Consider the following 24,941-nt stretch of genomic DNA (forward strand, 5'->3'; position numbering starts at 1 on the left):
CCATCCGTGTTGCGGCTCTGCATCGCGAGTGTGGCGTTGCGGTGTGTCTGTGTGGTGCTATCGCCTGGCCGGCCGCCCGGAGCGTGAGGAATGCGCATCAGCAAACTTCCAGCCAGCCAGCAACTTTTCGGTACAGTAACTCCGGCGTTCGACCAGCCGCGCACTCCTGCCCTGCCGTTGCACATTGTTTGCCATCTTCTGGGGTCTGGGAATCAGCTGCACCCTGCGGGACTTCACCAACCTGCCTTAACACTGTCCCATCGCACATCCATCCGTGTTGCATGCAAGCCCAAGGCACGTGCTCCTTTTGCCTGCCTGGCCGTCGCACATCGCACGACATGGCTCCCCGTGGCTCCCTGTGTAGATGCTCGATAGGTGTACGGTACGGCATATTACATGCCAGCTCAGCCGCTACTGGATTATTGGAAGAGTACACGAGCAGATACGGCACCGTGTGTGCCAAGAGAGAGAGATTGCTATCATTAAAAGCATCGTCGATAAGAGCGTGTGCACAGGTAGACAGCTCTGGTCGGACTCGGAACCAAGCCGTACGCAAGCCGCAAACTGAGCAGTGCAACGCAAGGTGCAACGTGCGTGTGAACACAGTCTCTGGATTTCAACTGCTACCATACCTGTGACGCCCTCCGAATGGCTCCGAACAGCAAAGCCTCTCCACGATTTGCACTACTGCCCCCGCCACAAGACAGCCCACCTCCTGCCACAGCTCACCGGTACACGCCTTGTCCCTGGTTAGATCGCACATGCAAGGCGTAGCTGCAATTTGACCCACTTGAGTTGTCGATATGCTTAAATGCTCTTCCGAAAGTTGCGGTTATAGCCATGGCGCGCCTTCAGGTAAACGTGCGAGTATATTGCGTCTGAATGCGTGCTTGTCCAACACGATTGATTGCGTGTAAACGACAAGCGTGATGAAGTTTGGCCAGCAGATATTACGTTAGTACTGCATTCCCACTGCCTGCTTCCGATTGCTGCAAAGGTCACATGCCGCAGGGCATGCTTGGCCCTCCCCTACATTATCTCCGAATCCACCTTCTTGCGTCGTCATGGGCACATCCATGCACGGGCGCAACACGTCACGCAACACCCACACCATTTGTATGCCATATCTGCCACCATACACACTCATTCCTGCATACGCATCACTGACGTACGGTATATCATAATCTGCAGTTGCTTTAGCAGTTCAGCATTGGCCTTCCAGCCTCTCACATCTCAATGGAGATAAAAGGCGGCGGGTGCGGGCCGCCCCCACCTCCTCCACCGCCGCCAGCACCAGCAGCACCAGCCCCACGACCACCGGTCCTTCGGCCGCCGGTCGCATCCCGTATCGCGGCACGCGCCATGCCACCGGCGGCGCCGCCCGCCGCCGCCACGCGGCGCAGCAGCCTGTCAACGGCCGCCGCCGCCGACTCCTCCGTCGCCAGTGCGGTCTGAATGCTGCTGCCGCTGCCGCCAGCGCTGGGCAACAAACCCACAGCGCCGCGGCTCCCCGGCCGCGCGGCCCCAGCCGCCGAGGATGCCAATGGCGCGGGCCGCCCGCCAAACGCCGCGGCCCCCGCGCCGCTGCTGCTGCCGCCGGCGCCGGCGGCGGCTGTAGCACCGCCGCCGGCTCCGCCGCGTGACCATGTCACCGCAGCACGCAGCGGCTCTCCGGCCGCCGCCATCGGCGGCTGTAGCCACATCTGGTGCGGGTTCGGGCTGGGGTGCGGGTGAGGGAAAGCGTGCTGTTGTAGCAACCGCCGCGAGCGCTCCGACGCCTGCAGCAGCCGCAGCTGGATCTGCTGCGCCGGCTGTAGCAGCTGCGGCTGCAACACAGGCGGCGGCGGCGGCTGTAGCGGCGGCGGCGGCGGCTGTAGCATGTACTGCTCCATGATGAGCTCGTCCAGCCACTGGAGTACGGCCGCGAAGTCGGGCCGGCTGGCGGGTTGCCGCGACCAGCAGGCCTGCCGAGCGACGGATCGCAAACAAGGAAAAGACACAACTTCAGTTCGGGGCCTTCAGGCACATGTGCGGGAAGTAAGCGAATGGCAAGTTGCGACGTGTGGCGCCCACGACCACCTCCTGGCCTTTAGCTCACCTGCGCAAGCTGCGTGTACCCACGTGGCAACCAGCCGGCGCCGCCGCGCGTCCCGTCCAGCGTGCGGACAGGCACCCGCCGCCCCGCCCGCAGCTGCTGGCCCCCCTCCCCGTGCTGCTGCTGCTGCTGCTGCTCCGCCGCCGCCGCCGCCGCCGCCCGGCTGGCAGAACCGCTCTTGGATCCGGACTTGGATCCGGATTTGGATCCGGCGGTGGACCCGGTCGCGGATCCGGCGGCGGCGGCGAGAGAGGCGGCGGCGGCGGCGGCGCAGGGCGGCCATTCGGGCCGCCGGTCCTCCAGCACCACCTTGGCTAGCACCTGTCCCGCGCTGAGGCCCTCCCAGGGCGGACGTCCCATCGCCAGCTCCCACACTGCACACGAGGAAGAAGTGAGGAGACGCAGGGGCACGTGACGTGTGGCGCAAGACAGATGACGTGTAGCCCACGGGCACGTGACGTGTGGCGCAAGGAACATGGAAGCGGGAAAGCGGGGCCGCGGAAGCTGGCAGACATGAGCAGGCACATGAGGTGGGCAGCAGGCGCAATCTCCGCGATGTGTGAGCAGAGTGTGGTGATGTGCGCATGATGACACCATCTGTGTGGAGTTGTGCGCGTGACGCATTCCGTCTTCCGACCCTCCAGACTGCCATGATCAGCAGTGCGCAGGATGCAACAGCAGCATACAGATGACTCACGCAGCACGCCAAAGGCGAAGACGTCGGCGGGGCGCGAGGGCGAGCCGTCCGCCCAGACCTCGGGGGCCAGGTGGGTGGCGGCGCCGTGGGGGCGGGTCAGCGCCGCCGAGCGCCCCGTCAGCATGAGGCGGGAGAAGCCGTAGTCAGCCACCTGGGTGGGAAGGAGGCGGGCGGGCGGGTTGACGGGCAGGCGGGCGGGCGGGCGACGCACGCGCGTAGTGTGAAGCGGGGTGGGGTTACATTCATGATTAGCTAAGGACATGGTAGAAGGTAGGCAATGTGCTCAGCAGCGGAGGACTGTCAGGTGCTTCAAACGCCCAGAAACGCCAGCGAGCATGTGCGGTGCGACTTCGGATCCAGTCTCCGGCACTTAGCGGCGGAAGCATCGAAGCGGATCCCGTTCGCCTCCCTCGTCCTCCCCCGCTCGCTCTTTTGCGTAAGGTTCGGTTAACTTGGGCTGGTATCTACAACCCCCTTCCGTGATTCATGCACGCCCCCGCAACTGGTGAACTCACCACCGGCCTCAGCCCCAGCGGCGCGGCGGGGTCAGGCGCCAGGAGCACGTTCTCCGGCCGCAGGTCGCCGTGCGGCAGTGGCGGGCGGCGGCTGTGCAGCGCCGACATGCCGGCGGCCACACCGCGGGCCAGGTGCAGCAGCGACAGCTGTGCGGCAGTGAGGATGTGGGGGAGGCGTGTAGGGGAGTGGGAGGAGTGTGTGGGAGTGGGAGTGTTGTGTGAGTGAGAGGAGTGTGTGTGACGTGGCGTGGACATGGAGTGGGATGTAGGGGGTGATGGGATGGGAGTGGGGTCGGAGTGTGGCGTGGGAGAGCGGGGTGGCGTACGTTGATGAGAAGCCGGGTCGGTGGCAAGGTCACACGATTTGCAGGATACTGTGTTTGCAGGTTTCCCCATCCGTCAATCCCTCAACCCAAAGTCTTTCCAAGTCTTGTCCAGCCACAATCTCCTTTCCTGCTGCACCCACCAGGTCTACTTTGGCGCCGGGCGGCCCCAGGCGCGACCGCAGCAGGCGCAGGTTGCCTCCGGGCACCAGCTCCATCACCACCACCGCCAGCGTGCAGCAGACGCCGCCGCCGCCGCCGCCGCTGACGGCTCCGCCGCTGACCGGCCCAGCCGGCGGCCCGGCTGCGGCGGCGGCTGCGGCTGCGGCGGCGGGGGGCTGTCCGGCGGCCAAGGCGCCGCATGCGGCCGCGATGGCGCTCTGTGAGGTGGGCAGAAGCGGCAGCGGGTTGTAAGGAAGCGCTCAGAAGCAAATGGAGGGCGGGATGCACGCCATGTGCCAGTTACGTGATAGGAGCAGACCCAGGACACGGCAACACCCAAACGTAGGTTCTGCTAAGTCAACACTCCTGGGTCATGCTTGCCCACAATTATGCATATTGCAGTCGCGGTCGCACAGGGCATTTCTATAAATAAGATTACGTGAGCGCTCCAGAACGCTGCGCGAATCCTGCCCGCACCTGCAGCCACGCCTGAGCTGACAAACAGCCGTTGGGAACCAGCAGCTCGTCCAATCCCAGCCCGCCAGTGGGGATCTGCGTCGTACTGCTGTTATTGTTGTTATTAATGTCGTACACACCGCTGCCCAGCAGGTTCGGCGTGCCGCTGGACGAGATCGGTAACCCGCTGAAACCGCCGGAAATGTGTGACTGCGGCCCGGAGCGGGACGCCGGCGGCATGTAACCGTAACCGTAACCGCCGCCGAACGTCCTGCCACCGCCGGCGCCGCCGCTGAGGGCGCCGCCGCCAGCTCCGATCACAATAGTGCCTGCGCCGGCGCCGCCGGCAGCACCGGCGCCGCCAGAAGCGTACAGACCAGTGAAGTTGGATCCAGCAGAGGCGGCGGGCGTCGGCGGCGCGCTCAGGCAATGCTGCGGCACCAGTGCCCCGCCCGACGGCGCTCCTAGCGGGTGCGGCGGCGGCGGCGGCGAGGGTGACGGCGAGGGGCCACCTGCTGCGGCTGGCACCGCACTGACTGCAATGGGGAGCAGCAGCGGTTGCGGAATGCCGACCGCTGCCGCTGGCGAGGCCGCCGCCGTGGCGGCGGCGGCGGCGGCGGCGGCGGCGGCGGCGGCGGCTGGCAGGTTGCCGGCACGCCACACGCCTGGCGCCTCTGACCCCGAGGGGCCTTCCGCTGACTTTGACGTCGGCAGCAGCGGCGGCGCCGTTGCGCCACTCCCTGCCGGCGCTGCCACCGCCAGGCCACCGCTATGCTGCTGCTGCTGCTGCTGCTGCTGCTGCTGCTGCTGCTGTAGCTGCAAAGGGTGCGTGGGCGATGACGCGCCAACGGCTGGCATGGGCATGGGCATGCGCATGGGGTGCAGCCCTGATGCCGAACTGGCCTTCTGACGTGCCAGGGCCGTTGCCATGGCGCTTGAGGGTACGAATTGCGAGCTGCTGGCGGCGCGGTGAGGCCACACCGCGCCGCCGCCACCGCCGCCATGAGTACGAGTAGACGGCGGCGGCGAGCGCGCCGCCAGCAGGGCGTCAATGTTGGCGGTGCGCGTGCGGTTGGCGCCGCCACCGCCGCCGCCGCCGCCACCGCCGCGGCGGCTGCTTGTGGTGCGGTGCAGCGGCAGCGGCAGCAACTCAATGTCGAAGGAGCGTGTGAGGCCTGGCGACGGCGGCGCGGTCTCGGCGCCGCCGCCGCCACCGCCGCAGAACAGCGCGGCGGCGGATCCGGCCCCAAACGCTCCGACGCCGGGCGAAAGGGGCGAGTCGAGGTCGGGCACAAGGAAGGGAGCTGCCTCCGGCACGCCACGCAGGTTGCTGATGGAATGCACGCCGACGTTGCGCCGCGGCGGCGGCGGCAGCCCGCCGCCAGTGGCGGCGCCGCCAGCCGACTGGCCGCTGTGCGCTCCCAGCGACGTCGGCATCGGGACTAGGAACGTGTCACCAGGCGCGCCGCTGGTGCTGTGGCGGCCCGACGGCGGACGGCCGAGCGGCGGCGCCGCCAGGCCGAGAGATCGCGGCAGCTGCTGCGGCGGCGGCGCCGCAACTCCTGCTCCTACGCCTGAGGCAGGTAACGCGACTGGGACGCCCGCCGGACTGGTAAACGCGGCGGCAGCGGCGGCGGCGGCGGCCATTGCCAGCGGGCCGCTGCCACCGTAGGCGGTAGGTTGCGCCGCGACAGGCGTGGCGGCGGCGGCCGCAGCGCTGCGAGCCGTGCGCCCGAGTGTGGCGGAGGAGGAAGCAGGAGCGGGCGGCCGCACCGGCAGTCGCTCCGTGAAGAAGGCGGGGCCGGTGCGCGAGGTCGCGGCCGAGGAGGTGGGCACGCGCACCCTCGCATCCGCGTCTTCTTCGATGGAGCCCTGCTGTGACTGCGAACGGGACTGCGACTGCTGCTGCGCGGATGCCGCCGCCGCCGCGGCCGCGCCTGCGGCGCTGCCGTGGCCACCGCTGTAGGGCGTTCGCGCGACGCTGGCGGAGGCGGAGGCCGAGGCGGCGCCTGTGCCAGGGCCGCCGGCGCCGCCGATGCTGGTGGTGGCTTGGAATCGCGGCGTGATGGGTTCGGTCATTGTGGATTGGTCAGCTAGAAGCTCGCTGTTTGGCAAGCTGGCACGGTCAAAGATCGAGTCGGAAATGCTGACGCCCTCGAGTGTCGAAAGGCCGTGGCCGACAGACGAAGGGCCGTGCACCGCGCCGGATCCGGCGCCGCCGCCGCCGCCGCTGGCCACTGCGGCGGCGGCGCCGCCGGCGTCGCGTTCGATGGCGGCGCCGGCAGCGGCCCTGGCATGCATAACCGTGACGGCACTGCCCGTGGCAGCGGCAGGCAAACTGGCGGCGCGTGGCACCGGCGGCTGTAGCGACGCAGCCCCGCCGAGCGCTGGCGGCGGCTGTAGCAGCAGCCGGCGCGCGGCGCCGCGCGATGCTGAGCTAGCGCCGGCGCCGTTCACATCGGAGACCGAGCTGGAAACGCTGCTGCCGGCCGCAGCAACGCCGCGTTGACCGGTCAACGGCGGCGGCGGCGCAGGCGCCGCCGACGCTGCGGCCACCGTCGTTGGACACACAGCGGAGCGGGCTCGGCCCCTCAGCATCGCAGCCAGGGGTCTGCCGGCGGCGTCGGCGGCCTCAGCGGCCCGAGCGCCGCCGCCGCCGCCGCCGCCAGCACTGGGCAGGCTACCGCTATGTCCGAGCACGTCAATCGGCATCAGCGCGGACTCTGCTGGGGCGTTGGCGGCCGCGGCCGCCGCGCCGCCCGCGGCCGACCGGAAGGGGGTCCTGCGGCTCGGGCCGCTGCCGCCGCCGCCGCCGGCCGGGCCCGCCGCGGCCGAGCCGTGGCCGCTCCTGCTGACGTCAGCCGCGCCCTGCTGCGGCTGCTGCTGCTGCTGCTGCTGCTGCTGCTGCTGCTGCTGCTGCTGCTGCTGCTGCTGCTGCGGGTCCCCGAGCACGCCGTCGCCCAAGGTCACGGGCGGCGGCAAGGGACCGCTGCCACCCTCCTCAGCCTCTGACACAGTGCCATTGAGCGCGGCCGGCTCCTCCGGCGGCGGCGGCGTAAACGCGAGCCCATCCATAAGGCCGTCGCCGCCACCGCCACCGCCGCCGCCGCTGCCGCCACTGCCGCGGCCTATAAGGCCACCGCCGCCGCCGCCGCCACTGCCGCCACTGCCGCGGCCTATAAGGCCAGCGCCGCCGCCGCCGCTGCTGCTGCCGCCGCCGACCGCACAGCTTCCCACATCCGCGCTGCCTGACTCGCCCACCTCTGGTAGCCGGTCAAGGTACCGCGACGGCGGCGGCGGCGGCAGTCCGAAGGGCGCCGCCGTCCTCGGCGGCGCATCGCTACGACCTGCTCCGTCGCCGCTATCAGAGCTTACGAGACTCGATACGGCGAACCGCCCCGCCGCCATCACTGCAGCGCTGCCAGCGCCGCCGCCAGTGGCGCTCCCGCCCGGCGGCTCTGTTGCAAGCGCGGCGGCCGCGGCGGCGGCGGCCTCAGGGCCACTGCCGCCGCCGGTGGCGTTCTGTCGTTCACTGAGGTCGTGATGGGTGCTGCTGCTGCCGCCGTTGTGTAACAGCGACAGTGCTTGGCTGCCGACGGCGGCGCCGCCACCGCCGCCAATGAGGCCGGCGGCGTGTGACGCGGCGGAGTTACGGGTGAGCGAGGCGTGCGAGTTCTGCAAGGCAGGGTGGGGCAGGGCAGGGTGGGGCAGTGCAGCGACTTTGGCAGGGTGAGGCAGGGCAGCGAGTTTGGCAGGGCGCGGGCATGGGCAGTCGCGTCAGTAACGACATGTAACGCAACAGCACGAGCTCCAATGTAAGAGACAAAGTCACTACACAAGGGCTGCTTAACATCGCAGCAGCAGCAAAGCAGGTTGCCGTGATGTCCCACGCACCCTCCACGGCTCAAAGGAGATGGGGGTGCCGTAGCCTGCGAGCGTCAGGACCTCCGAGCCCAGACTGCTGCTTGTGAGCAACGCGTGTTGTGACATGCCCCCTCCGCCGCCAGCGCCTCCAGCCGCAGTCGCATTGGCCAGGGCAGCAAGCGACGGCGACTGCACCGAAGCGGTGGAGCTGAGGATCGCGGTGGTGCCCGTGCCGCCACCGCCGCCGCCAGCACCGCCGCCGCTCAGGCGCGCCTGCATCGGCGTTGCGGCATTGGAGCCGCGCCCCAACGTTCCCGGGCTGCGGCTGCCGCTGCCTGTGCCTGTGCCCGTCAAGCTGGTGAGCAAAGGACCTCCCACGGCGGTGGTGGAGGAGGAGGAGCGCCCGTGCCCAAGCTTGAGGGTTAGGCCTGACGGAGGCGGGGGCAGCAGCGGCGCACCTTCAGCCGCCGCCGCCGCGGCCCCTGATCCGGCAGCACCATCAGCACCAGCAGTGGCAGCAGCGACCGGCAGGACACCCACGAAAGCCCCGCCAGCGCTGGCGGCGCCTGTGCGCGCCGCAGCCTCAGTCGCTGCAGGCGGCGCTCCGGTCGCGGCGGCCGCGGACTGGCGGCGCTCGGACGCGGCGGCGGCGGCAGCGGCGGCGGCGGCGGACGCAGCGGCGGACGGCGGCAGCACCGTGACCACCGTCAGCTTCCGCAGCCGCTCCGCCGACAGCTGGCCGCTCCCGGACACGTCAGGCGGGAGCCCCACGCGCGCAGCCAGGCCCGTGTCCACCGCCGACGGCTGTAGCAGCGGCGACGGCAACATGGCCGGCTGTAGCAGCGGCCCGCCGCCGCCGCCTAAGGAGGGCGGCGGCGTGCCGGATTGCGACGTGCTGCTTGTGCGGCTGCCGATCGGGCCCGCGAGCGCCACGGAACCGCCAGTGGAGAGGCTACCCTGCGCAACAACACCGTCGCCGCCGTCGCCGCCGCCGAAGCGGCTCAGCCCGGGGGCAGGGGCCGGCGGCTCGGCGGGGTCGGCGGCAGCGTGGCCGGCGGAGGTGTGGGAGGGGCTGCCAGAAAGCGACATGGCTTCAGTGAAGTCGGCACCCAGGGGCGGCGCCCCCAACATGTGGGAGTGTGCCTGTGCGTGCGCGTTTGCGTGGGAGACGGGGGAGGGAGCCAAGAAATGCGCCGCCGCCGCCGCCACCGCCGACGGTGCCGCCTGCTCCACAAGGCGCAGCTCCTCAGCCCCAGCCGCCACCGCCATAGCTTCAGCTGCTGCTGCGCCCTCCCCCGCGTCTGCAGCCGTCTCGAACACGTCACCGCTGCAACCCGAGGCTGCGCTGCCGCTGCCGCCGTGGCTGTGGCTGTGGCTGCCGGCGCTGCTGCCGCCGGCGTCGGCCCTGAGGACAGACCCCCCGGACTCGGCAATGGACACCGTGCCTGCACCGACGCCGACGCCGACGCCCAAACCCACACGCTGCGAGGCGGGCAGCAGCGTCACCACCACCATCCGCCCCACCGTCGCGCCCGCCGGGCCCGCCTCCCGCCCGCCTCCCCCCCAGCCGCTGCCGCTGGCACTCCCCAGACCCTGCGCAATGGCCCAGTGCATGTCGGCAGACGCGCCCGCAGCCCCGCCGGTCACGGAAACTTCGCTGGAGCGGCCCTCAGGCACCGCCGCCGCCACGCCGCCGACGCCGCCGACGCCGTCAAGACCGCCGTCAGTGCTTTTCCGTCGCCGCGGCGCCGGCACCAGCGCCGGCTCTGATTGGTAGCCCCGCGCCCGCCGCCGGCTCCGGCCCCGGCCGCCGCAGCCCGCGCTCCTGCGGCTGTCGCCGGCGCCGTTTGGAGTCATACCATCACCACCACCTGCCCCTGCGCCCGCGAACTCCCGTGACGAGCGGCCGCCCTCCACAGTGCTGCGGGCGTCAGAGCTAGCGCCGGCACTCGTACGATCAATTTGCTCGTCCTCGTCAGCTGCCGTACTGCCGGTTTCGTCTGCGTCGTACAGATCCAAAACGTCATCGTACGCGCTGCCCGCCGTGCCAAGTTCGTACGTCGGGAAAACCGCGGACCAGCGCCGCCGCCCGCCTGCGCCGCCGCCGCCGACACCTGCGCTGCCGCCGCCGGCTGCGCCGCCGCGCAGACCCTGCAACAGCGCCCCGGCGGCGCCGCTGTCGCTGCCTGCGCCTGCTGACGCCGCCGCTGCTGCTGCGGCGGCCACCGCTGCGGCCTGGGTAAGCAGCACCTCACCGACGGTTTGCAGGCCGAGGCGGCTGCGTGCACGGACCATGGGCATGCTACGCAGCTGGTGAAGCTGCCGCCGGCTGCGGCGACTATACATGGCGAGGCCACGGCTTGCGAGCGCCGCCGCCGCGGCGGCCCCAGTAGCCCCTGCGCCAGCACCAACATCAGCAATGCCACCACCGCCGCCGCCGCCGCCGCCTCCGGCGGCAGCCAGCGCGGCCGCAGCGGCGGCCCGAAACGCACCGCCGCTCACGCCCGCGCCGGCGCTCGAGCTGCGCCGCCTTGCGGCGGCCGCCGCCAGGCCGCGATTCGGCGGCACGAGAAAGTTGGGGTGTCCATCTGTGGGCACTGGCGATCGCAGTATAACAGGTGCTGCGAGCTCGAGCCGCGTCGCTACCATTCGCGAAGGCCCCGCGCCCGTCGGCGGAGCCACCGCCGCCAACTGCTGCCAGGACGTGCTGGAGGCATCGCCGCCGCCGCCGGCCGAGGTAACAGACTCAGCCTCCTCTTCCTTGGCCAGCGCTGCGGTTGCTTCGTCGCCGGTTGCAGACCAGTTGGCGCACGCCACTTGTCCCACATCCACAGCTGTGGGGAACGCCGCCGGCGGGATCAATGCGGCCAGCGGCCTTGGCAGCGCTGGCGCCGACAGCTGCAGCATGTCTCCGCCGCCGCCGCCGCGTTGCCCAGCCGCCGCCGCCGCCGCCGCTGCCTCCCCGCTCGTGAAGCCGACGGCGAGGTCGCTGCTGCCACTCCTGTCCACGCCACCACTGCCCTCAGAGCCATCCAGCATGAGGGCCCGGAGGCCGCTGCCGAGGCTGCTGCGGCCTGAGGAGCGCTGGTCGCCTCCCGCACCGCCGCCGCCGCCGCCGCCGCCAGGGCTGGCGGCGGCGGAAGCCACACGCCGGTCCAGGCCGGCGACGGCGCCGCCGGCGAGAGAGCTGCGAGGCCGCGGCGTGCCGCAGCCGGCAGCGCCGCTACCCAAGCCGTCGCTGCTGCCGCCGATGCTGAGCCGACTAGGCACCTGCGGCACGCTGCGCGCGGTGCTGCTGCGGCTGAGGCCGGCGGAGAAGGAGGTCGCGAGGCCGGGCGGCAGCGCTGGCGGCGGCGCCGCCAGTCGCGCCAGCGGCAGTGCCGGCGGTGCCGGCGGCTGCGGCGGCTGCGGCGGCGGCGGCGACAGCTGTGAGCGGGTGCTGCCCCTGCCGCCGGTGCTGCCCACCAGCCCCCGAAACAGCTCATCTGTCTCATCAGTGCGACCGGCGTCGCGGTCACTGCTGGGTCGGTCGCCGTCGCTCGCGCCATCGTCACCGTGCCTAGCCGTACCCCGCCCTCCGCCGCGGCCGCCGCCGCCGCCGCCGCCGTCGCGGTCGCCGTCAAGGCTGGTTCGGCGCCTGGCGTCGCCGCTGCCGGCAGCGAGGATGCGGGCCCAGTTGGCGGCGCCGGCGAAAGGCGCCGTCGGCGGACCAGGCATGGGCGGATCGAGTGTCGGCGCTATCGGGATGACTGGCACCCTCGCACGCGGCACGCCGCCGCTGTGACCGGAGCCGCCGCCACCCACTCGCCCCGAGGCGCCCAGCAAACGCCCCGGCCTCGACGCTCCGCCGACCGCCGCCGTCGTGTACCTCGACGCCGTCGGCACTGGTCCGGCGGCCGCTGACGCCGACACCACCGCCGCAACAGGCGGCGGCGGCAGCAGCTCCAGCGGCTGCACGGCAAATGTACGGCCGCGCCCACCGCCGGCACTGTTGCTGTTGACGCCGCCGCCGCTGCCGCCTCCGCCGGCACCGCCGCTTACCGGCGGCGACGGGGCGAACGTGAAGTCGACGGCGGCGCCGGCGGCGTTGGTGGCGGCGGCGGCGACGCCAGCGGCACTAGCTGGCTTGCGCAGCGAGGCTGGCAGCAGTGCACGGTGCGGCTGCGCAGCAAGGGGTGGCGGCGGCGGCGCTGACGCAGATCCAGCTTGGTCTGGTGCTGCCTCGGAGGCAGCTGCGGCGGCAGCGGCGGTGGTACCGGCGGTTGCAGCAGCGGCGGCGGTGGCGGCGGCGGCGGTGGCGGCCGCGGCGCTCCTAGAGGGCAGGGCCAGTTGCAGCGGAAACGATAGCTTTGTCACGCCCGACAGAGCCGGCCTGGCGGCTGCCGAAGGCAGCGCCGTCGGCGTCAGCAGCGGCGCCGCCAGCGCCCCACCAGTCGCCGCCGCCGCGGCATCGGCGAGGGCCAAGGCGGCGGCTGCCACACGCCCCATGCCGCTGGCTGAGCCGGGGTCCTGCTCTGCAACGGCCGCCAGATGCGTGGTGGGCGTGAAGCCGCCGGGAACGGCGCCGCTAGCACGACCGTTGTTGTTGCCGCGGTCGCTCCGGCCGGCGCTGCCACTCGCTGTGTTCGAGTTCGTGCCAGCGGCGGAGCTACCCGCCGGCGTCGGCACGCGGGGCAGGTTGGAGGCGGCGCTAGACATCGGGAAGATGCCCGAGACGTTGCCCGTGCCCATGGCGGCAGCGGCGCCGCCGGCGCCGTACCCCGAGTCGCCGTACTTGGATCCGCCGTACCCAGAATCGCCGTACTTGGAATCGGCGTACTTGCTGGTGCCGTACCCGGAGTCCGCCCACTTCGAGGTGCCGTACCCGGAGTCTCCGTACTTGCTGGTGCCGTACCCGGAATCGCCGTACCGGGAGGCGCCGTACCCGGAGTCGCCGTAGCGCGACACGCCCATCAGCGCCCCTGTGAAGCCACCGGGCGAGGCGGCGGCGGCTGGGTTCGGCGCCGGCTGCGACAGCAGCGGCACGGGCTGGAAGCCCCCAGCAGCGAAGCCGCCGCCGGGCGCGGCAACCGGCCGTGTGGCTGAATGGCCGGCGGCGGCGGCGGCGGCGGCAGCGGCGGCGCCGCCGTTTGGTGTAGATGCCGCCGGCGGCGTGTGAAGTGATGAGGCGCTGCTCTGTGTGTTGAGCCTCTCCAAAAGGTCATCCAAACCCTGTGTGCGGGCATGCGTTCGTATGTACCGGTAATGTCCAAGAGCACAGACGCAAGGAGCATGCAAGCGGGGCATACCCTCACTTTCTTCCCATGCGGTGTCCGACAACAACCAGCACGAACACACACTCAATGCGCTTCCGTCACATGAACACGGCACTCATGGTAGTGACGCACGCAGTGACACGCAGTGAAGCACGCAGCGACACACGCAGTAAAGCACCCACCAGTTTGGACGTCGCCGTGCTAGGGATGCCGCCCGCCGGCCCGTAAACCGAGCCACCCAGATCCGGGGCCGGCAGCGACAGCTGCTGCAGCGTGTTGTAACGCGTGTTCGCATCAACAGCCGCCGAAATGGATCCAGGGCCGGAGCTGGCGGCATCGACAGGGCTGTCTTGAGGCCCGCCGCTGGCATCGCCAGGGCTGGCCTTGGCGCCGGCGGCGGCGGCGGCGCCGCCACCTGAGCTGGCCGGTCCGTAGGAGGAGCTTGTGGCGGCGCCGCCGCTGCCGCGGCCGGCGGCGGCGCTGCTTGCGCCCGCGCTGCCGCGCGCGCCTAGGAGGCGCAGCGTGGTGGCGGCGGCGCCAGCGCCCGCCACAATTGCAGAGTCGAAGCACACAGCCCAATCACTGCCGATCCTGCCGCCTCCGCCGCCGCCTGCGCCGCCGCCTCCCCGATCGCTCTCGTGCGACAGGCGCGGCGTGTCAGCGCCGTCCAGTGGCCGCAGCGGCAGCGAGCGAATGACGGGCGATCCGCCGGCGCCGTGTGGCGGCGGCGGCGGCGGCAGGGAAGCTCCGGCGGCGGCGGCGACGTCGTCGCCATCTGCCGGCGGGCGCCGCAGCGGCGCGAGTGTTGGCATGAGCTCCTCCGCATCGTCGCTGCTGCCGCGAGCAATGTCCGGTACGCTGCTAGCGGCCGGCGTGCCGTCGCGGTCCGGATGCGGCCCAGGCGACCCGCCAGGACCCGACGCGGGGGTGACGGGCCCCAGACTGGGCAGCGCGAACGGCGGCGCCGCGTGGCTGCCGCCGCCGTGCTCCGCCGCAGCCGCCGCGGCGACAGCGACAGCGCTCTCGCTGAGCAAGACGCGCAGGGGCCGGCCGGCGCCGGTGCCGGTGCTGCCATCTGCACTGGTGCTGGCAGTGCCGCGCGCGAGCGCAAAGGCCGTGGCGACCGCGGGCTCCACCGCCGCGGCTGCGTTGTAGGCGGCGGCGGCGGCGGCGGCGGCGGTTTGGGTCCCGACGGCCGTGGGGGGCGGAAGCTGGGCCGTCAGGCTGCTGCTGTTTGTGCCGGCGCCGGCGCCGGCGCCGCTGCCAACCGCAAAGATCAGGGCCGACCCCGCAGTGACGGTGGTGGCGCCGGTCCCTGCGGACCCCGCACTCCCAGCACCGCCGCCGGCACTGTGGCCACCGCCAGTGCTGGAGCCCGCTGGGCCGCCGCCCAGCGCAACGACACCTGTGCTTGCGGGCCCGGCCGCATCGTCGCCGAGGGCGCCGCCGCCGCCATCGGTTCTGAGCCTGCCAGTGCCGCCGGCATCCCGTGGCCACCGCTCCGTCCCCTCCAAGCCCGCGCCGCGAGAGGGCGGCGGTGGCTGTTGCGCCGGCTGCGCCGGCTGCGCCTGCCGGGGTGGTTCCGGCGGCGTCGCGTTCAGAAGGCCCATCGAGGGCCGATGCTCCAGACCCGCGTCTGCAAACGGCGACGGCGGCAGCGGCAGCTGCACCGCTGGCGCGTGTGTGGGAGCCGGGGCCGGAGCTTGCGGGTGGGGCGCGAACATACGGCTGCCGGAGGAGGGTCCTGCACCTCCCATATCAACGCCAGCGCCGGCGCCCGAGGATACGCGCGCAGCAGCCGCCACCGCGGCAGCGGCGGCGCTTGCCAGCAGCGAGGCCGGCGGTTGCTGCGGCTCGACGCCGCTGTGAAGGCGGCGTTCCGCTGCCATGGTGGCGGCGGCGCTCAGCATGCCCTCCGGCGGAACCACCAGCTTGCGTAGCGGCGAGCTGATGGCAGAGAGCTTGTCGTTGTTCGTCGCAGACGCTACCGCCGCCGGCCGCACCTTGCGCGAGTGCCCCGCTGAGCGGCTGCTGTGGCTGTCCGCGTCACTGACGCGGGCGAAGCTGGAAACAGCGGCAGTGGCGGCGGCGCCGGCGGCAGTGCCAGCGGCGGCAGCACTTCCGCCGTCGCCAACCGCTTGGGCCGTGCCATTTGGTGGCGTGTCATGCAGCTGGTGCTCGGGCTCCGACGGCCCGGTCGGCCCAGTGGTTGCAGCACTGCCGCTGGCAGCGGCCCGATTTGAGCGCGGCGCATCGCGTCCCTCGTCGCCGCCTCCGCCGCCGACCTCGCGGCGGTTGGCGGCAGCGGCGGTGGAGGCGTCACGGCCGGGGGATGGCGGGAGCGAGAAGGGCGACGCCGCAGGCACAGAAAATGCGATGGAGGTTGCGCCGCCGCTGCCACCCTCGCCGGCAGAACTGCCCGTCTCATTAACTGGAGACAGCACGCGCAGCACACCACTACGAAAGGGGCCGCCAGTCACGCTATAACCGGACGAAGTGGTGCCAGGGTTTAAGCTGGTAACGGCTGCCGCCTCCTCAGCCGCCGCTGCCTCCTCAGCCGCCACCGGTGCCCCTGCCGCCTGCGCGGCGGTGGCGACCGTGGACGCCACAGCGGCCGCAGCTCTGAGTGCGGCCGATTTCTCATTGCGTGGCGCTGCAATGCCACGAATTGGGTCGGCGGCGCCTGCTGCGCCCGAGTTGCCAGAGGCCGCAATCCAGGCCACGGCCTGCAAAAGCGCCGGGTCACGCTTCGGGCGACCAGACCAGTCGTCCTCGCCGTCAGTTTGTGCGGATCCCAACCGCTGCAAGGAACTGAAGGCACCGCTGTACGTCCCCGTACCACCGGACATTTGTTGCGGCGTGTCAGCACCACTGTATGGCGGCGCGTTCCCGCCGCTGCCGCCGCCGCCGCCAGCGCCACCGGGAGCAACAGGGCCGCGGCCGCCACTGCGGAAGCTGCGTGCCGCGCCGCGCCCGCGGCCGCCGCTGCCAGCGAGCAGCTCAAAGGCCATGACGCGGCCTTCCGACGCCCTGGTGCCGGCGGCGGCGGCGGCGCCGTCGCGCCCGCCGCTGCCACCACCGTCCCTGGCGTCATCCCCGCCTGTTGCTGCTACTGCCGCCGCCTGCGCCATAGCTACTGCCGTCCCGAGCTCTCCGCTGCGCGCTTCCGGCGCTTCCCCGGACGGGGTCCTGCGTCCGTCCCAGCCACAATGTATATCACTGATTGCTTTGCTAGACCCAGTCGGGCTAGGCGCGATGTCTATCAGCCCATACAGCTGCGACCTCGTCGGCCCCTCCGCCGCCGCCTTCGCTGGCGAGCCCGTGACGGCGGCGGCGGCGGCGGCGCCGCCGCCGTTGCCACTATTGGCGTTTGTGCCGCCACCGCTGCCGCTGGCGGCGCTGCCGGCGGCGCCGACCGAAGAGCGCTCCTGGGCGGTTTGTGGGCTGATGACTTTGGGGGCGGCGGCGGAGGTGGTGGCGTTGAGTTGGTTCAGTAGTTCGGACACGAGTCCGGATGCGCCGGGTGTGGTGCCCCAGCTCCCCTCGCTCAGCAGGCCTGTGTGGGCAGAGCAGAAAACACAATATGTCGCGAGCATTTGCAGATATGTGGAAGACTGGAAGTTTTAAGGCAGAAGGCAACCACTCTAGCCACCACTTTTAAGCCAACTGCTGTACGGTGTACGGTACACGACAGCGGTGATCAGGCGCACGTTGCGGACACACTGTCACCCGTACTTTTCGTTCGCCAGCCCGTGTCGCACCGCACCTGCAACGGATGCCGACGGCTGATGCTGCCCGCCGCCGCCACTGCAGCCGCCGCCGCCGCCGCCGCCGCCAGAATCTGCGCCACAGCCGCCGCCGCCACAGCCGCCCACGCCATCCACACTGGCGCCGTACAGGTGTTCGTACGACGATGACGGAGCTGCCGCCGCCGCCTCCGCCGCCAGCAGGGAAGACATGGAGGTCCCGTGCAGATCTTTGCCGTACGACTGATGCATGGGGTCGTTGGGAGCGGTTGACGGGCCGCGCAGCGCCGCGCTCGCCATCGCCATGGGGGGTAGCCCATGGCTGGAGTTCAAGTCGCCGCCGCCGCCGCCGTCGCGTCCTATGTCTGCGGCCCCGCTTGCGGCGCTGCCGCCGCCGCCGCCGGCTGTCCCCTCGCTGACGTCACCCGTGTCTCGGAGATGTGCATGCGTTGGTAGTTCCGTCGGCAGGATGGCAATGCTCCCCTCCGGCGACGCCGCCGCCCCTGCTAGCTGCGGTCCAGCCAGAGATCCCCCAGCGCCGCCGCCGCCGGGGCCCTCCTGCGCCTGCGCCTGCCGCCGCTGCTGTTGCGCGTCTTGCAGGTGCTTCGCAAGCAGCTCCTGCTGCTGCTGCAGCCGCCGGCGCCGCAGCTGCTGCTGCTGGAGCTGTAGCAGCGCCGCCGCCGACAGCTTGTATCCAGTCGCCGGCGGCCCTCCGGCACCGGTAGCGCGCGGCGACAGCGGCAGAGGCGACACCTCGACAGGCCCCGTCCCTAGCCCCAAACCTGGACCTAGTCCGGTCGCTGCGACAGGCCCCGTCAGCAGGTTTGTTTCGCCCCTGTTGCCGCTGCCGCCGGCGCCAAAAGACGGCTGCAGAGACCCGGGTGGCGGCGTAGGGCTGAGCAACGTATTGGAGGGAATGGCCGCCGACGGGTACTCCATCATCATGCCCGCAGCGCTCCCGCCGTCAGTTCGCCCGGCGCCGCCGCAACTACCTCCGCCGCCGCCGCCACTACCTCCGCCGCCGCCGCCACCATTGCTGTCGCTGCGCGTTAGCGCCGCCGGCGCAGCTGCAGGAACGCCGGTGACCGTACCCAAACCTCGGTTGTACGGATGGCGGTTGTGGTGGTTGGCAGTTGTCAGCAGCTGAATCGGCATGGAGGAGTTGCCATTGGCCCCCGCAGGGCCTGGCGGGCTTGCAGCTGACATAGCGAGCGGGCCGCCACGGCTGCTGGCGGTTGAAAGTTGGTTGGGCGTCAGTTGGTACGACGGCAGCAGGTAGTTGGAGAAGTTGGCGGTTGAGGTGAAGGCGGAGGCGGGCGGCGTGACGTCGACCGATGGCGCTTCGGGCAGCGGGCGAGGCGGGTCCAGCTTGCTGACCTGCGTATGTTTGAGAGAGGGAGTTGTGGGTGTGTGTATGTGTGCGTGCGCGCGTGTGTGTCTTGGCAGACACAGGGGTTGAGGCTCAGCTGTGTGCACAAATGATCCTGCAGTCTACCGTCTACAGACAACACCTCCCAGATGACCGGGACTGAAGCGGGCGACATTTCCTTGACTGTTGGGACCTAGCACTTTGGGCTCGGGCAAATACGGCAACCCCCACCTGGAACCCTTGTGCCGCCGCCGCCGCCGCAACGCCCGGCTGTGCCGCTGCTGCCGCCGCTGCTGCCGCCGCCGCAGCTGTGCCAGGCACAGGCGCGCCCAATGCCGACGTCGCGGCGTCATGTCCGAGCCACGCCGCCGTGACGGAGCCGCTGAGGCTGGCGGCGGCGCTGATGCCGCTGTGCGGGGCGGACGGCGGCGCCGCCATGACGCCGCGTGACATCAGCACCTGCGAGGGCTGCTGCTGCTGCTGCGGCTGCTGTTGGGCGCTGCTGGCGTGCAGCGTCCATGGCGACATCCGAGACGACAGCGGAGCCTGTGGGAACAAGGAGAAAAGCAACGGTCAGGCGGTAGTTGTGGCATGGGCGACCATGTTTCGGTGTGCAGGCCGGAAACAGTTTGGGTGTGTGGCTGGAGGCGCCCCTGGCTGAAGGTGGCAGGGTCCGAGCGACGCCCGCGATGAGACCGTTGCAACCAAGAACAGGAGGACTGATGCAAGCACGATTAAATCAGGAGGACAGATGCAAGCACAATTATGAACATACACAAACAAAGAACAGCCGCGCACCTGGACATAGAAGTGGCTGAGCACGCACAGCACGTTGGGGTGGGACACCGCACTGACCGGAAGCAGCTCCGCCTGCGGCGTGGGTGTTTGCGAAGCGGCCGTGACGGTTAAAGTGTCGCTTCCAGAAGCCGAGACGCTTGGCCGTAGCACATGCAACCGATTACAACCATTTGAAAGGAACATAACCCACCAACAGTTTTCGGTTGGCGGCTCGGTCGTACGCAATGATCTTAACCGCCACGTCTGCGCCGCGCCAACGGCCGCGGTAGGTTGCGCCCGCCGTGCCCCGACCCAGTTCGGCGTTGGTGTCTGCGTGTCAAAGGGAGGTGGAGGGAGGGAGGGTAGCCATTCATGCGAACGGTTTTTAGGGGGGTTTGTAAACACCAGCCCTAACTGGAACAGACCAAGCCGACTTGCGGAGCACAGACAGAGGCGACAGGGGGCAGGGCCGACCCGCCGGGTTGGGCACGAGTCACGTGAGATCGGCATGGGGCAAAAACCAGAGCTGCTTAAGCGGGGCAACCCCAGGCCGCCGGGCCTTGCAGTTCTAGTTGGCCACAGGAGACACGCGAACACGGAGAGGGGGCGAGAGAGCTCACCGATGATTACGTCGCGTGCGGCCACCAGGCCGCCCGACGCCTCCAGGGCCGGCGACGACTGCACACGGTACGCAGGCGTCCATGCAAGGGCCGATGCTTTAAATGCTGCGAGGTCTCAATTTTGGTGCCACTCATGCCGTCCTATCCATCCCTTTCCCCATTCCTTCCTCATTTGCTGCAGCAGCGGCAGCAACAGCAGGAGCAGCAGCAAAGCGGCTGCATCGGCACACGCGCACACACACATAGCCTCTCCCCTTGAGTTTCCCTAGCACGCACGCGGCCACACGACACGTACCATGAGGCTTTCCAACATGGCGGCCACCCGCTCCCGCGCGGCGCTGACCTCCGGGTGTACGGCCGAGCCGCCGCCGCCGCCGCCACCAGCGCCGTACGGCTTGGAGCCGTACAGACACGTGGGCGCCCGGGCCGCCGATGCGGACGAGGCGTTGGCGGTTAGGTCCTCCGCACCGCTACCGTTACCGTTACCGTTGGCGCCGGATGAGGAGATCGCGTTGCGGCGGCGGCTGCCCCCTGTGCCCGCGCCTCCGCCTCCGCCTCCGCCGCCGGCCAGCCGGCCGCCTGCACTGACTGCCGCCACCTCCTCTTCCTCCTCCTCCGGGCATTCGGGGATGTCCTGCGGGGGCACCAACCAGTAGCCAACCCAGCGGTGAGCTCTGGACTCTCCCTTGTGCCTGACAAGTGCGACATACCGGTACGCGCTGCCCCGCCCCATCCCGCGCCCCATCCCAGGCCCCATCCCGCGCCCTAACACCCCATCCCGCGCCCTAACACCCCATCCCGCGCCCTAACACCCCATCCCGCGCCCTAACACCCCATCCCGCGCCCTAACACCCCATCCCGCGCCCTAACACCCCATCCCGCGCCCTAACACCCCATCCCGCGCCCTAACACCCCATCCCGCGCCCTAACACCCCATCCCGGCCCTCAGCCTGCGCACAACCAGCCCAGCCAATACTGGCCTGGCCGCTCAGGGCCCCCAACGCCCACAGCCCCACACCCACTCCACACCACACGACACCACCCCCCACACGGCACCATCCCATCCCATCCCATCCCAGCCCATCTCATCCCATCCCATCCCAGCCCATCTCATCCCATCCCAGGCCAGCCCATCTCATCCCATCCCAGGCCAGCCCATCTCATCCCATCCCAGGCCAGCCCATCTCATCCCATCCCAGGCCAGCCCATCTCATCCCATCCCAGGCCAGCCCAGCCCAGCCCAGCCCAGCCCAGCCCACACCACACCACCCCACACCCCACACCCCACACCACACCCCACACACCCACGCCACCCCAAACACCACACCCAGCCCAAGCCCACCCCGCCACCGGCACCGCACCTGCGTCGAGAACAGCACCTCGGGCGGCGACATGCGGTGGAAGGTGGGCGTCACGTCCAGCCCGCCGCCGCCGCCGCCGCCGCCACCCGCGCCCAGCCCCACCGCGAACAGCACACCGCTGCTGCCGCTGCCGCCCGCCGGCACGCTCCCGGCGCCCCAGGTGCCGAGTACGCCCACGCCGCCACCCACTGAGCCGCCTGCAGCCAGCGCCGCCGCGCCGCCGCCGCCGCCGCCGCCGCCGCCTGCAGCCAGCGCCGCCGCGCCGCCGCCGCCGCCGCCGCCGCCGCCGCCCAGTGTCAGCGGCATCGGCAGCTTGGCGCCACCAAGCCGCCCGCCAGAGGAGAACAGCGAAGGCAGGGGATTGCCTGAGCCCCCCGCACTGCCGGACCCAGCCGCAACTGCTGCGCCGCCAACGCCGCCTCCACCTCCACCGCTGCCGCCACCACCGCCAACGCCACCTCCACCGCTGCCGCCGCCAACGCCGCCAACGCCGCCAGTAAGGCTGCCGCCGCCGCCAGGCTGTACGGCAGCTGCGGCGGCGGCGCTGTCGGGACCGGCAGCAGAGAGCGTAGCGAAATGCGGTTGCGATGGCGAGGCCCCGTCACCAGACCTGTGTGCACCGTGTAGGGGGAGAAAGAAGCGGGCAGGCAGGCAAAGGCAGACGCAAGCGCTCGACAGGGTTGGCATATGCGGGCATTAGGTGCAGTCGGCTAAGCGCGCAAGCACTCGTGAAGCCCCTGCACCATACTCCTGTGAAAACACGGCACCCATGCACGGCAATCCTGTACGACGCCCATGTACGACACGTGCCACCGCTGCGGCACCGCTTTGAAACCCGCACAGCACGACATCACCCGGCCCGGCACCGCGGCGGCGCGACCGCTTACCCGTCCGGCGGCGCAACCACAGCCCCCGCCATGGTCCCGGGTCGGCGGCCGGCGACCCGAACGTCCGCACCCCGGCTGACGTCGCCGGCACTGCCACCGCCGCTGCCGCTGCCGCCACCCGCAATGCCATTCCGCAATGCACGCATCACGTCTGCCAGCAGCCGCGAGCCGCCCAGTGCCCCTCCGCCGCCACCGCCGCCGCCACCGCTTCGTGCCGTACTGCCGCCGCCTGTCGTGCTGATGAGCTGTAAGGATCTGGGTCGATCGGCGCCGCCTTCCGTGAAGCAGTTTGACGCTTCAAGGTCACTGGCCCCGCCGCCGGCGGCGTCGCCAACCCCAGCTGCAGCTGCAGCTGCGGCGGCGCCGCCGCTGCTGCCCGGTCGGCCGCCGCCGCCGCCGCCGCCGCCGCCGCCGCCGCCGCCGCCGCCATTCCGTGTGGACAGCCACCCTGGGGCGCCGGTGTCAGACACGAAGCCACCCGGCGCCTTCGCCAGGCGCTGCCCACTAGCCGCCGCCGCCGCCGAAGCCGCCGCCGCCGCTGTCATGGCCGAGTCCGACATCGGGCCCGCCAGTACGTCAAGCTCTATGGCCTCAGGCGCAGCCACATCGCCGCCGCCGCCGCCCGCGCGGGCGCCGTCAGCGCCGCCGCCACGAAGCCCCTCGCCGCCAGGCAGGGCTTTCACCGGCTCCCGCTCCAGCAAGGCTTGCTGCCCCTGCTGCGCCTGCGGCGTTTCTGCCAACCGCAGCACAGCTGGCTGTGAGTGCACCGCCGCTGTTGCCGCCGTTGTTGACCCCAACTCCACGCCCCCGGCCTCCTGAGCGTATGGCCCCGCTCTCCGGCGGCGCCGCCACCACCCGCAACCGAACAGGACAGCCGCCGCGGCCGCCGCCGCGCACAAGGCGCCGACCGCTGCTGCAGGCAGCCCCGCGCTACCACCGCTGCTGCCGCCGGTTGCTCCGCCGGCGCCGTACGCGCCATTCACGACATTGCCTCCCGGCACAGCCATTGCAGACCGCTGCCTGTGCCACACGCCGCTGGCTCCCGTAGCTGTAGTAGCCAATGCCGCGGCCATGCCTGGTGCTGGTGCTACTGCTGCTGCTGCTGCTGGTGCTGCTGCTGCTGCTACTGCTACTGCCGCTTTCGTGTTGTCTGAGCCCGAGGGCGCCGTCGCGCGGGCCGCCATCGCCGCCAGCCCGGCCGGCGCAACCGCCCCGTCGGCCGCCCTGTCGGCCGCTGGGGGCGGCGCCAAGCCGTCCAGCGCCTCCGCCGTGCCGCACACCACCTCCAGACCGCCCTCGGGCAGCCGCAGCTCCAGTGCTGCTACAGCCGCGGCCGCCCGCACGGCCCCTCCTGCCGCCACCGCCGCCGCCGCTACGTTTGGGTGCGGCCGCTCCTGCCCTAGGCTCGGCCCCGCCCCTGGCAGCGACCCCGCCTCTGGCACCGGACCCGGCAGTGGCAGCGGCAGCGGCAGCTGCAGCGACAGCGGCAGCACTCGCAGCACGGCAACGCCGCCAGCTGTATCACCCTGGCGCTGGCGCTGGTCCTGACCCAGATGCCGCGGCCGCACCGCCGGCTGCCCCGCCGGCGCCACCTCCTCGGTCGGCACGTGCGCGCCTAGCGCCGCCCGTGCCGCCTGCCGGCACCGGTCCCACTGCCCACCGCCCCCGTTCCCACCACCCACATCGCCACCGCCAGCCCCGGCCCCGTCGTTAGCGCTGACGCCCTGCTTATGGGTGCCGGCGGCGTGTCCAGCGCCCGGGGCGCCGTGCCCCGAGTGCGGACGCCCGTCTAGCAATAGCCGCGGCGGCGGCGGCAGCGGTACAAGCAGCCGACAGCCCCGCAGTGTCACCGCACGACCCGAGGCGCTCGAGCCCAGGGCCGAGGGGCCGGCGGCCGCGTGTTGGCCGCGGTTGGCGGCGGCCGCCGCCGGGGTAGCAGGGGTAGCAGGCGCATCGGCAGCGGTGGCTGTCGCTGGCGCAGGCGCCTGCTCCTCCGTGTCCAGTAGGAGTGCGGTCAGGGCCGGGAGGAAGTGGCTGGGGTCTGCGAGGAGGGACGGGTGAGGGGGTGGCACGGGCGTGTTAGACTTGTGCGTTTGTGTGCTGTTGTCTAACGGTTGAACCGGTACGCGAGAGCCCGGGCTGCACTGCCGGCCTGCGGCGTTAGGGCCTTGCTCAGTGGGCCGCCGACCCTAACCCCCCCCCCCCGGCCCCCGCCACAACAGCATGACACCACATGCCTGCTGTGCTTTGAAGCCCAGCCCCCGCACTGTTCGGCCCCCAAACCCTGTGTCACCACGTCGTTCGTACGCACGCACCGTGGACGACGAAGTCCGTGCCCATTAACTGCTGAAAGCCGACAGCGTCGAGCTGGTTGCCGGGCACGCGACCATCCAGCAAGGAAAACTGCTGCAAGTCCACGCAGAGCCTCTGGCCACCGCCGTCGCGCGCTGGAGCAGAACTCCACTTCATGCGCTCGCCGTCGCATGGCGCCCACGGGGCCTCCTCCGTCGGTCGTCGCCCGGGAAGGCCCGAGTACGTAAGTTGTGCTCTGGACGCAGCTGCTACGTGCGAGGTAGTCAGCCAGAGCCACGCGAGGCAGCACGCCCAGAGCCAGGCCTGCCCTCGCACGCCCGCGAGCTTTAATAACATAACTTTGTCTTCATCTTATCAAGTACAAGCAAGTTCCTGCTTCAGGCGTCTGCCACATGCCTGGCAAGAAAAGCAAAAGCAACTCTTGCTCAAAAACTGAGACACGCGAACAGAAATTTGATTGCAGATGTGTTGTTTTGTACCTATGGTACTGGGCTGAGCAGA

The 24,941-nt window shown here is 70.9% G+C and overlaps 1 protein-coding gene across 1 annotated transcript; it reads right to left on the bottom strand.

Annotated features, from left to right (window-relative positions):
* Positions 1–121: 121 nt before the first annotated feature.
* CHLRE_11g477450v5 (uncharacterized protein) lies at positions 122–24,887 on the bottom strand. The gene is made up of 17 exons (XM_043067654.1): positions 24,443–24,887; positions 22,128–24,168; positions 21,241–21,850; positions 20,175–20,513; positions 19,880–19,937; positions 19,471–19,589; positions 19,281–19,352; positions 18,714–19,028; positions 17,134–18,490; positions 13,550–16,923; positions 8,143–13,323; positions 4,270–7,923; positions 3,774–4,010; positions 3,308–3,454; positions 2,793–2,943; positions 2,099–2,469; positions 122–1,964 (listed from the first exon to the last, which is right to left on the bottom strand). The coding sequence occupies exons 1-17, from the start codon at positions 24,594–24,596 to the stop codon at positions 1,227–1,229; spliced, it is 18,918 nt and encodes a 6,305-aa protein (XP_042919659.1). The 5' UTR covers positions 24,597–24,887; the 3' UTR covers positions 122–1,226.
* Positions 24,888–24,941: the final 54 nt, after the last annotated feature.

Source organism: Chlamydomonas reinhardtii, chromosome 11, assembly GCF_000002595.2.
Source record: "Chlamydomonas reinhardtii strain CC-503 cw92 mt+ chromosome 11, whole genome shotgun sequence".
Lineage (NCBI taxonomy): Eukaryota > Viridiplantae > Chlorophyta > Chlorophyceae > Chlamydomonadales > Chlamydomonadaceae > Chlamydomonas > Chlamydomonas reinhardtii.